This window comes from Aulonocara stuartgranti (assembly GCF_965226115.1).
Source record: "Aulonocara stuartgranti genome assembly, chromosome: 22".
Lineage (NCBI taxonomy): Eukaryota > Metazoa > Chordata > Actinopteri > Cichliformes > Cichlidae > Aulonocara > Aulonocara stuartgranti.
Genome location: NC_138957.1, coordinates 24,119,662 through 24,131,676, shown reverse-complemented (window position 1 = coordinate 24,131,676; position 12,015 = coordinate 24,119,662). Strand labels below are relative to the sequence as shown.

General features: G+C 42.6%; 1 protein-coding gene across 3 annotated transcripts in view; it reads right to left on the bottom strand.

The window, feature by feature from the left end:
- The window catches only part of efna3a (ephrin-A3a), a 79,528-nt gene that overhangs the window by 4,102 nt on the left and 63,411 nt on the right, over positions 1-12,015 (bottom strand). For 2 of the 3 annotated variants that reach the window (XM_082522001.1, XM_082521999.1), the window contains exons 2-4: positions 11,638-11,939; positions 11,296-11,364; positions 9,583-9,657 (exon numbers count right to left, since the gene is read on the bottom strand). In XM_082522001.1, coding sequence (XP_082378127.1) covers positions 9,583-9,657; positions 11,296-11,364; positions 11,638-11,939 — 446 coding nt within the window. The remainder of the gene's footprint in view (positions 1-9,582; positions 9,658-11,295; positions 11,365-11,637; positions 11,940-12,015) is intronic. The other variant, XM_082522000.1, reaches the window with a different exon arrangement.

Below are 12,015 nucleotides of genomic sequence, written 5' to 3'. Positions count from 1 at the left end.
TAATCAGGCCCCATCTTATCTTAATGACCTTATAGTACCATATCACCCCATTAGAGCTCTTCGCTCTCAGACTGGGGGCTTACTTGTTGGTCTTAGAGTATTTAAAAGTAGAATGGGAGGCAGAGCCTTCAGTGGAACCAGCTTCCAATTTGGATTTGGGAGACAGACACTATCTCTACTTTTAAGATTAGACTCAGATTTTCCTTTTTGATAAAGCATATAGTTATAGCTGGAGCAGGAGACCCTGAATCTTCCTTTAGTTACGCTACAATAGGTCTAGGGTGCTGGGGAATTCCCATGATGCACTGAGTGTTTTTTCTTCACTGTGTGTACACCTCTGCACATTTAACTATTACTTATTATTAATCTTTGGCCCTCTTCCACAGCATGTCTTTGTCCCGTCTTCGTCCCCTCACCCCAATTGGTTGCAGCAGATAAACGCCTCTCACTTAGCCTGGCTATGCTGGGAATTTCTTTGGGTTAAAAAGGAGTTTTTCCTTCCCACAGAGTGTCACATGATCGTTACGGTTTTCTTTGATTTCTTTGTATTATTGTAGGGTCTTAAAAAATATAAAGGGGCTTGAGGTAAATAAATCAAATTGAATTAATTAAAAATTGTAGTCTTCAGGAATAGTTCTCCAGGCTTTTTGAAGGACATTTAAAACTTGGATGTTGGTTGCGTTTTTTCTGTTTTCTGTCAAGATGATCCTACGTTGATTCAATAATATTGAAGTTCAGGCTCTGGGGAGGCCAAGCCATTCTTGCTTTTAACTGGATTGGCAGTGTGTTTGGGATCATTGCTGAAAAATAAAGCTGTTGGCAATCAGATGCTTTCCAGATGGTATTGCAAATTTTATGGTATCAAAATCTGATGATACTTTTCTGTGTTTATAACTCCATCAGTTTTGACAGGATCTTGAACACCACTGGCTGAAATGTATTACCAAATCATGACAGAGCTTCAACCGTGTTTTACAGATGGCTGTAGAGGCTCGTTGTTGTACCTGTCTCCTGAGAGCCTTTGTACACACTGATGAAGAGCTGAACTCAAAATTTCAAAACTCGTTGTCACTGATTTTTTTGTATAATAACAGACTTCTGCACAAGATTAAAGCATTAACAGTATCTGAAATACTAATACGAGTAAAGACATGGGCATTATATATATATGATACACTGATTTGACCTTATATGAAAAGTAGTTTAATGCAACATGTCTGCTTTGGTAGAAGAAAGATATTTATTTGACAAGCTTTGGCTGACAGACAACAAAACCAGTATGGTTATCAATTAAAATCCCCCCCCCCCCTCTCTTTTATATTATTTTGTGATATAAAGCTCCAGTCTTCCATAAAATTAAACTGGCTTCAGTTACAAAAGCACAAAATTGAACAGGCAAAATGTTTTTCTCTCTTTTTTTTTTTTAATCTTTTTCATTGCAACTTTAAATTCTTGTCTGAACTACCTACATGTAACAGCACTGGCACCTAATTACAAGAAAAAAACTAGATAGCTGGTGATAACAGAGAGAGATGGCAATCACCTTGCAGGTGATAAATGCATGGAATTCTGTTTTTGTTTTCTCTGAGGGTAAAGCGACCTCTCTCACTGCATGACTCCTGTCCACGTCAAAGTTGCTCTTAAGTAACACGAGGCATCTGTCTGATGACGCACAACCCTGACATTAACACGGCAATGCATCAGGGTGAAGACAAACAAGGAACACTAAGTTAAGGCGCTGCCTCAGGTAAGACCCACAGGTCACCGCGAGGCCGCCACACCATGTGGATTGTCTCTCTAACAACATTTCAACAGTCTGAGGCACAGCGTACAGTTGGAGATGAGAAGACGAGACATCCTTTGCCTCCAGAAAAAGCCGAACGTTCCTTACCTTTACATAAGCAACTGCACAGTCTCTTCTCGAAAGTTGCTGTGCATGTGAACTGATTCTTACAGACTTGTTTGTGGGTGCCGTGAGCTTTGACAATCACCACCCCACACAATATGCACCTCTTCAAAACCCTTGCTATTTAGGGAGGACGGCATTGGAAGATGAATGTGGGGAACACTTCCTGCCTCGGGCCATAACAAGTTATCAAAGGTCCAGTGTTTGACATCTAACATCACAGTACAATTGTAGGATATAGTAATCAATTTCCAAGCGCACAATCCGGTGCAGTCTAGTGTGAAAGGGGGTATAACAACAGATGGGCATGCAGGGTAGCTCTCCTGTCCACGGTGAACCGCCTCAAGGCATTTACAGTGAGATAAGAAACAAAAGCAGTAGACTGTCGATGAGTGGAAAGAGGTTGTCTGGTCTGATAAATCCTCGTGCCAGCTATGCCACAATGATGCTAGACTTGCAGCGAGGCATAAACAACATGAGGCAATGGGCCCATCTTGCACGCCTACAGCTCTCCAGGTCAGTGGGGGAGGTGTAATACTGTGGAGGATATTAAAACGGCTTTCACTCGATCTAAATAACAGTCCACTGATTGTTGTTACCAATAAAACCGGGGGAGCAATTAGCACTCACTGACTAACATTGAGCACTGCTGTTATTGTGCACTAAAAGCTGACCATCGACTCCGTCAACTTAAACGTTGAGAGGTTATTAGGCTGGTTTCAGGCCTCTGAATGACTATCTACTACTTCAACTTGCATTTCAACCAGGTCCCGTGCGTAGGTCCAGCTGTGGATGCCATCTTCCTTGTATCTACATAAAGATAGCGGCAGAAATTAGGATCATATGAGACTGCAGTCATGTGAAAAAGAGCATTTTCACAGAGTTCTGTGCAATGCTCTAAAAACTAAGGAAAGGCTTACCACTGCCATCGGATTTAAGAGGATAAGTAGCAGCCAGGTGCTACTAATCAAATGCACTTAATTAACTCATCATTAGCAAGTGTGAGCACCTCTACACTTAAAAGCAGATGTTTTGGCAATTCGCAGGTCTGAAGCATTCAGGTGTGTGTTAACACAATGCCACAATCTTCCCAGGAGTGGACTTTCCACCCAATTCACTCCAAGGTCAAACTGTGCAATACTCAGAGAAAGTGCAAGAAACCCAAGAGCTACATCTTAGATTCTACAGGCCTCTGTGAGCATGTTAAATGTTAAAGTTCATGACAATACAATTAGAAAAAGACTAAACAGGTATAATTTTGTTTTTTCTCTAATAAGAACATGGCAGCACAGCTTTGCAAAGTTATATATGAAAAAAACGAGTGTAGATGTTTGGCCATAATACATAGCGCCACATTCAGTGAAAACTAAGCAGAGCATATCGGCAGAAAAACCTCATACCAACTGTCAACCACGGTGGTGTAGTGGTGATGATTTGGGCTTGTTTTACAGCCACAGTACCTGGGCACTCTGCAGTCCTTTAGTTTACCGAAAACTCCTCTCTATATTAAAGCATTCTAGAATCTCATGTGAAAACGAAAGCTTGTCCAGAACTGAGCCGTACAACAGGTCAACAGCAAATCTACAACAGAATGACAAAAAAAAAAACATGAAGGTCCTGCGATGACACAATCAAAATATAGATGCCAAACGGACTGAAATATTGTAGTAGGATCTTAAGAGATCTGTGGATAAAAAATGCCTGCAAACCTCAATGAAGGGAAGCAATGCTTTAAGGAAGAGTGGGCCAAGAAAGCAGCTACTTCATGTTACTGTCAGCTGTTATTAAAGGTGGTTCTGCAAGCTACTGAATCATGGGATGTAGCTGGTTTTTCACATGACTGCATAGAGTCATGTGAAAACCTTTTCAGATGACTGTACTCTTTAGTCACCATATGTCTCATCTTGTCACGAAAAACATTATGTCAGCTCTTACTAACAACCCAAAATTCAGCTGCCAGGTCAGCTGAAAATTTTGCCAGCACGATGTCCATATCACTAATTGTTTAGTTTGATTGGTTAGCGCAGTAGAGTGAAATGGCAGCCAGGTGTCTTTTTGTTCGGTGGCTACTAAAATACAACATCTGCTAACTTCACCAAGGTTTATGCAGTTAACTTACCAGACTTGATTAGAATGATGGACAGACTGCAAAAAAAAAAGTGTTTGTTTGCACAACATTTTATGATTGATTTGAAGAAATTCTGCATATAAACAGAGACGGTGAAAAGAAGTAAATTTATGCGTGTGAATTATCCATTTCCAGTTGTATTTTCTTGTCCACCATCTAATTTATGTTCAAGCTTTTAGACCTCCTCTGCTGCTGCAGACACTCAGGTGGAAAGATTTTAAGAGCAGGTATGTCACAGTAGGAAAGATGAACAGAGCGTGCTATGGTTTTGCTATAGCAAACTAGAAACCTATGATTAATTCATGGAGGAAGAAGCAATACTGACACTGAATTCTCGTAGCACAATACTACGAGCAGCTTGCTGTAGGATTCGCTATCCATAATTAATGCTGAACACAGCTACATGCAGATGAGAGGTGAGTTGCAGGGGGGTTAAAAAGTAAATATCACAAAAATGGCAAATCAACTCATTTTACACTTAATTGCAGAGATCCATAAATGCTTTTTAATTGGGGAAAAAATGCAAGCGAAACAGACATTCTGACAGACTGTAAACAAGCCCACAGTGGGCTGTTTCATAAAACTGATTAGTAAGCACTGCTTGCATGCAGTCTGCAAATGGTATCAGCGCTTCCTTTCACAAATTATAAAGTGTGATGAATGATCACCATGCACAGCCTGGGTCCTATTTTTATTGTTGCCCTTAATTTGACCTTCCGAGTAAGTTTGACTGGCCTGGGGGATTTGTTTACAGTCTGTACGTTTATCTTGCTTTTACTTGCCCTTTAACCACATCCGCCGAAATGGTGGGTAAAACTACAACAGCAGGATAGGATCTGCAACAGAAGAAACTCTCTGTTAAATAAGGAAAATGTGACGTAGAAATGAAGCTAATAATAAAGGAACGAGGATGAAGGCAGGCCTAAACACATGTGAGGGAGAGATGGAGAGATTTGTTGACGTTAAGCCAGTCCGTGGGTGGGTCTGGTCCTCAGGGTGAGTCACAGAGTGGGTGTCCAGCGGTCAGCTGAGCCAACGGGGCCATGAGTTGTTATAAGTGTGTGCGCATAGATCTGTATGTCCTGATTTTGTTATTTCTCCAAATGTATTCAGCAAAATGCATCACAACACCGTAGGCTATGATATTTTATGATTCCCTGCCAGTGTGCGTGTGTTTTTTTTTTTATATTAAATTCTACGTAAGCTCGAGCCTGAGTTACTGCTGAGCAATTCGCCCACCACTGAGCTTTTCTTTCTTCCTCTGCCCCTTCTCTCTGCACTCCCCCTTCTCTGCTCCCACTCTGGTTTTATCTCTTTTTCTGCCTGTTTCTCTCACTCTGCCTTATCTATCCTTCTTTCTGTCAGACTTTCTCCTGCTGCATTTTCTCTTTCACTGCCTCCCTTCCCATCTTTTATCTGTCTGACTTTCTCTGTCTCACACTGTCTCTCCCTCAGTCTTTCTCTCTCTCTCTTCTGTTTTCTGCCTTTCCTCTTTCTGAAGGTACTCATTGCTGATGGCTCAAGAGCTCTTTTCATTCTATCTCAGTTGGTCTCAGTTTCCATCTCAGGCAGGTCACACTCTCTTAGCTCTCGTCACAGACTGCCTACAGCTCCGAGAAACAAGCATACTAAATGATTCCCGGCAAGAGGCTTTTGTTTGAGATGGGGATGGAGAAAGACAAAGAAAAATAGAGGGTTTATGTAACCACTCAGCTGCACAATTGACTTGCTCACTGACATGCTTTCTTCTTAGGTAAACATGGGCCTTTCATTTCTTACAAGACCTCTGCTGACCTTGGATTTCGCACAGAAGAAGAAAAATGGTGTTTCTTTGTGAATGTGCATGTGTGTGCGCGCCCGTGCCGAGCATTGTGGGAGTATTTTCTTCCTTGTTTTATAGATTGCCACATTTGAAGATTTCAAAACTCCTGAGTATTGTTTTAATTATTAACATACTAAACAAGACTAATAGTTGAAATGTAGGAACAGCCAGTCTCCCACTGGTTTGTGAAGTCCTGCTTTGGAGCCCAGATTATGCTTTTGATTCAAGGTCAGGTCTCACTGACAAACCATTGGCACTACACACTCATATAGACTTGTCAACATCAAGGTAGACTCGCCCTAAATTACATCCTGGTCTAAATATGACTGTGATTTACAAAATGAGCATCACCCTGTATTGAGTAAGACTTGTAACTAGTGACTGGGAGCTCATTCGATAAGTGTTTACTGGGGCCACAAATGAACTGAGAAGTAAAGTCATTTTCCTCATAGACTTCTATACAAATAATGACTGTTAAAAAGGGGAGTCTAACATACTCACATTTCTACAGCTGTTTTCTAGTCTTAATGACTGTGAAAGTGCTTTAAACTACACGTCACATTTTAGCCATACAGCACTTTATTATACAGTCTTCAAGCACTTCATCGACCTCATATCATTGGACAACTGCTTTTTCTTCTTTAAGCTGCCCCCTTTTAGGCCTTGCCACAGCGGATCCTCTGCCTCGATCTCATCCTTTCCCTTGCATGCTGCTCTGTCACACCACACTTTTTAATGTTCTCCTTCACTGCATCCATGAATCTCGTATTTGATCTTCCCATGTTCCTCCTGCCCAGAAGCTTCAGCATCTTTTGTTCAGTATATCCACTATTCCTCCTCTGCACATGTCCAGACCACCTCAGCCTTGCTTCTCTAACTTTTTCTCTAATCTGCTCAATCTGAGCCGATTCTCTGGTGTACTCTGACAATGAGCATTTTGTCATCTTCAACTCCAGGTCGATTTCCTGTCTCTTTGTCCACAAAGCACCCCTTACACTCATCTCCAACCACGCCACCCTGCCTGCACTCTCTTCTTCTTTAGCTCTCTTGTACACTGTCCACTTCTTTGGCTGGTTGACCCCAGGTGCATAAACTCATCCACCTTCACTACCTCTACTCCTTGCACTGGTCGACCTGTGTTCCTCCATGGCCAATTAGAAATCATTGGTTAACCAGCATGCAAGTCTTTGGACTGTAGGAGAATGCCAGAACCCACAGAGGAAACTTGCGTAGGCACAAGGAGATCATGCAAACTCGACATAGAAAAGTCCCGGCTGGAGTTCACACCGGTAATCTTCTCACTATGAGGAAACAGTGCTACCCACTCCACCACTGTACCCACCAGAATGGAAGTTTGAGACATTTACTTGGGTGTGGGAATGTTTATTTGTGTAGAAAATAACATTTTATGCCTCTGATTCATCACTTTTTTGCTAACACCTCCCTCTCTCTCTTCCCTTTCTACATTCGTTTTCTACCTCACTCAACCACCACTGTTTGCTCTTGTTCTCACTCCCACAGCTCCAAAATTGAATGTAGTGTTTACAAACAGTACCCAACAGCTTCTGTGGTATACCTTAAAGTAGGTAAACTGAATTTTACCAAATATCGTGAAAATGATTGTGAGATAAGACAGACTGGCCCAAAATGGTACAAGCAGGCTACTTGACCAGTCAGAAATGTTTAGCGCTGAAAGCCCGAGTTCTTGAACTGTCAGAAAATAATAACCCCTCCGCAGGGACGTCTTTGGTGGGTAAAATATCATCATATAATCACTGTGGTGGAAATACAGTGATTCACTCCAAACATTTCTTGGGAAAAGATGCTTATTGGCTTTATTTCTCGGACTAGGAGGCTACATCAATTTTTTTTAAATATAATACAATCTGTTAGACACAGGTTTTAAAGCCAATCTAAACTGCAAGAGAAAACAAAGGCAAAAATTTTATATATACTATCTAGAAAAAAGCATTGTGGGCTACACCTCATAATCTTTGAACTCAGGTGTGTTCAGTCCCGTTGTATAAAAATGAAGCACCGTGCCATGCAGGCTGGCTGTGAAGTGTCAGATTATGTCAAGTTACAAAGTGTGCAAGTGCAGAACTGCTGAGGTGCATAGCGCGTTAAAGTCACCAATACTCTGTGAATTCAATAACTGCAGAGCTCCAAACCTCCGCTGCCTTTAATATCAGCACATAAACTGTGCGCTGGGAACTTCATGGTATGGGTTTCCCTGGCTGAGCAGCTGCGTGCCAAGCATCAGGTGGCGTGATGTAAAGGACGTCACCCGTGGACTGGAGCAGCTCTGTGAAGTGACAACTCACCCGTCTCTATCTGGAAGTCTGCTGGATGACACTGGGTTTGATAAACACCAAGAGAAAGAAAGCTGCCTGTGTGCCAGTTGTAAAGTTAAGTGGAGGAGGGTTGTTTTTCTTAGGTTAGCCTGAGCCTTTGGTTCTAGTAAAAGAATATCTTAATGCTTCAGCTTCCCAAGACATTTCAGACAATTCCATGCTTCCTTCCATACTTTATGGGGACAGTTTCCCGTTTCGCAAAACAGCATCCATGGAGTTATCGAGTCTGGTGTGGAAGAACTTCACTGGACTGCACAGAACCCTTACCTCAGCCCTAACCCATTTTAACACCTTTGGGATGAACTTCAATGAATAGTGAGAGCCAGGCTGTCTTGTCTAACATTGGTGTCTGACCTCAAATGCTCTTCTGGATGAATGAGTAAAAATTCACACAGACACTCCAAAATTTCATAGAGGGCTTTCCCAGGAAAAATGGAAGCTGTTAGAGCGGCAAGAGGGAGCCAACTCCATATTACTATCTGTGGATTCAGAATGGGATGTGCCCATACTTCTTGTCCATATAATTGTATTATAATTATTAATGTTATAATAATCAGAATTGTTCATTATGACAATCCCTCGTGCTTCTTGAATTAACAATGGCCACTGCACTTACCATAACTGTAAGGAGGTTTCCTGTTCATTAAGGGAGTTGTACTTACATTTAAATGCAACTTAAACTACAAGAGTTCTTAATAATCCAATACCAGTGCTTCTTTTTTTCTTTGTTCTACCTTTAGTTGTAATCTTTATGCCTCATTGTGTGCAACTCATTAAAATCATTTTCATGTACGATAACGTCAGGTCAGAGACTGCTGTGCAGCATCATGACTGAATTAATGCAGCAGATAGAGGAAACAATTAATCTTATAAAGACACTGATGAATGAACGCTATAATGAGGTCAGTACTGAGGCCATTTCCATTTTGGGTGTATTGGTTCAGTGCTTCCATGCCGCTTATTGCAATTATTTCGCTATCATAACCAATAGAAACGATGCTAACTAAACAGAAAAAAATAAGACCCAATTTGTAATAATAATTTGGCACACTCCTTTTTTATAGTATATAAGTAAATAGATAATTAGAGTGTATATATAAAAAAGCAGGTGCATGATAGTACTGTGGAATCCATAAGCTGCTGTGTGCACCGTCTTGCCCACATTGCACGATGAGCATCATAAGAGCAGAAAATTGAGGTTTTACCGATCAACCAGTTACGGCTTATGGATTTTCTTTCCCTGACCACAGATTTAAAAAATACTTGATTTGGGTTATTTTTTCACAATGATTGGTGCACAAATCACGCTTTGCAGAAACCAAATACGGAGCTACTGGTTCCTGTTCACTTTTGGCAACTTAAAGTCACTCACCAATGTTGTGTATTTTGATGTTTGGCCTGACTGTGTAATCGGGAGTCTGAATGGAGTCCTCGTCTGCCTGGGAGACTGAGAAACACATCACAGCCACACATAGACAGAGAGAAGGAACGAAAGGAGAGGAAGGAATGAAACGCAGAGAGACAGAGGCAGAGAGAGTGAGACACAGACAAGGAGAGAAGACACTCCATTAAAACGACAGCACTGCGAAACAAGGGGGGGAGTGAATTTTAGGCACCATTAAATTCTGCACAGTTACAGAAGAAGATGAAGGAGTCCGTGTACCCCTGCCACTGAAAAAGCATGAAGAAATCGCAGACTTTGAATCCCCATGTGAAAATTAAAACATTAAAAGCATTTGGAACAGAATTCATTATCACGTTCAGTGTTCGTGCAGACATGGAATTAAACTCAGTCTGCGCAGGCAAATTAACCATGAATGAATGATGTTTGGGTTGTGTCTCTTCATCTTTGTGTATTTCTGCCTCTTTTCTTTAGCTAATATGTTTGTCTGTGTAAGCCTGTGACTGCGATACAGAGTTAGGTGGATGGAACAGCATTAACAGAGGACGGAGGATTGCTGGTAGCAATTTGCAGCTCATCAAGGATGTAAAGCATGTGTCATGAATATTCACATTTCTTTCTTATCTTAAATACTTGGAGGATTTAAGGTGGGACACACACACACACACACACACACACACACAGAATGAAAAGAAGGCAGCTGAAACCAGAAATGTTTTTTGATAGCAAGCTGTTAAATGACCTTGTTAAGCAAAGGTTGGAGCTGGTAAACTGGCTAAATGTGCTCATGCATGCACATCACAGCCATAAGAAACAGTTGACAGTTGACATTCTCCCATGTGTAGACGCATGTGCTCAAACTCCTACACACTCCTACGCACACAGATGCACCCAAACACACACACACACAGAAGCAAACAGAGGCGTGGTAGACGCATCAATAGATTAGCAGTGACAGTGGGATGGGGGTGGGGGGGGGGGGGGGGGGGGGGGGTTGGTGTTAAGGTGATGTGTACACAGGGGCTGACACTGGCCTGAGTGTGGGATGTATTAGTGCTGACAAGGTTAGAGGAAAGGGGGAGGCTTTCAGCGATGGGCTGCCTGATCAAAGGCCTGCAGGGAAGAGAGCAGGCTACCAGGGTAAAAATAACACACACACTACACCGTGCGGCAGGCTTTGGAGAGCAAGACAGAGAAAGAAGAGATAGTCAGAGAAGGAGAAGGAGGGGGTGGTCAAGAGAGCTGCGGGAGAGAGGTATGGGGAGTGACAGAGGAAGAGGAGGGCAGAGAGCTGGATCATGCAATTCAATCTATTTTTTTCTCTTTTACATCTTTTGTGTGTGTCACTTGCAGAGAGAGACAGCACATTACTGTAATAGCACCGAGACAGACAATAATATTAAGCCATCCATCTCAAAGCACTGCTTCGAGGTAAAATACGCCATCATCAAAACCCTGCCAAGACAGCACGAGGCAGAAAAGCCTCTCTCTGAGACAGGACTGTCAGATCTTAGTTTTTCTGTGTGTGTATGTGTGTGTCTTTGTCTCAGTTTCTCTCTGTGTTTGTGAGATACAAACAGATAGGAGGTGAGGGCAAAAGAAGTGACACAGAAAGAGAGGAAATGGTATAAAATGAGCGGAGGAGACGTATACTAAGACTAAGGCAGATTTTTCTGGTCTCACCAGTGGAGCAGCAGACGAATACTCTCAGTCTCAGGCAGCTGTGACCGTGGTGGTGGTGCGTGGGCGTGGCTAAAACAGAGAGCAAACACACACAACACATGTCAAACTTGTGCCCTCTGCAGGCCGCACGATCCCCAGCAGCCGGCTGTGTAAACGGCAGAGCTGCAACTGAGCAACAGCCCGTCCTCAGCTGAACTTAGAATCTATTAGCAACACCCACGTACCATCAGTACATGTGCGTGGCAGCAGCTGAGGAAAAGCTCCTCATTATAATCTTAGATCAAAACAGTGAATGTGCAGCACCCTCAGTCTTTCGTGCAGGTGTTCGCAGGTCTGACTCACAGATGTAGTAGTACTCCTTGCCCACGTTGAACTCGTAGCCCAGGGAGAAGGCGCTGTAACGCTGGAACTTCTCTGAGAATTTGATGGGCGCATGGGGCGCATGGGGCCGGTTGCACTCCCAACGCTTGGAGCCCTTCTGGGTGTTGCAGGTGCGATAGCCGTGGTAGTCGACCATGTAGAGGATGTACTGCTCTGCTACGACACGCTCTAGCGTCCCACGCTGACTGGTGTTGTAGTGCGGGCAGTAGATGTCCAGGTAGTCGTTGACACTGACTTGCACCGTGTATCCCTCCCTTCGGAGGCTGACATAAAAACAAAGACAGAAATAAGATGAATGCATTCAAAAAAGGCAGAAAGAAATGTGGGTAAGTGACTATG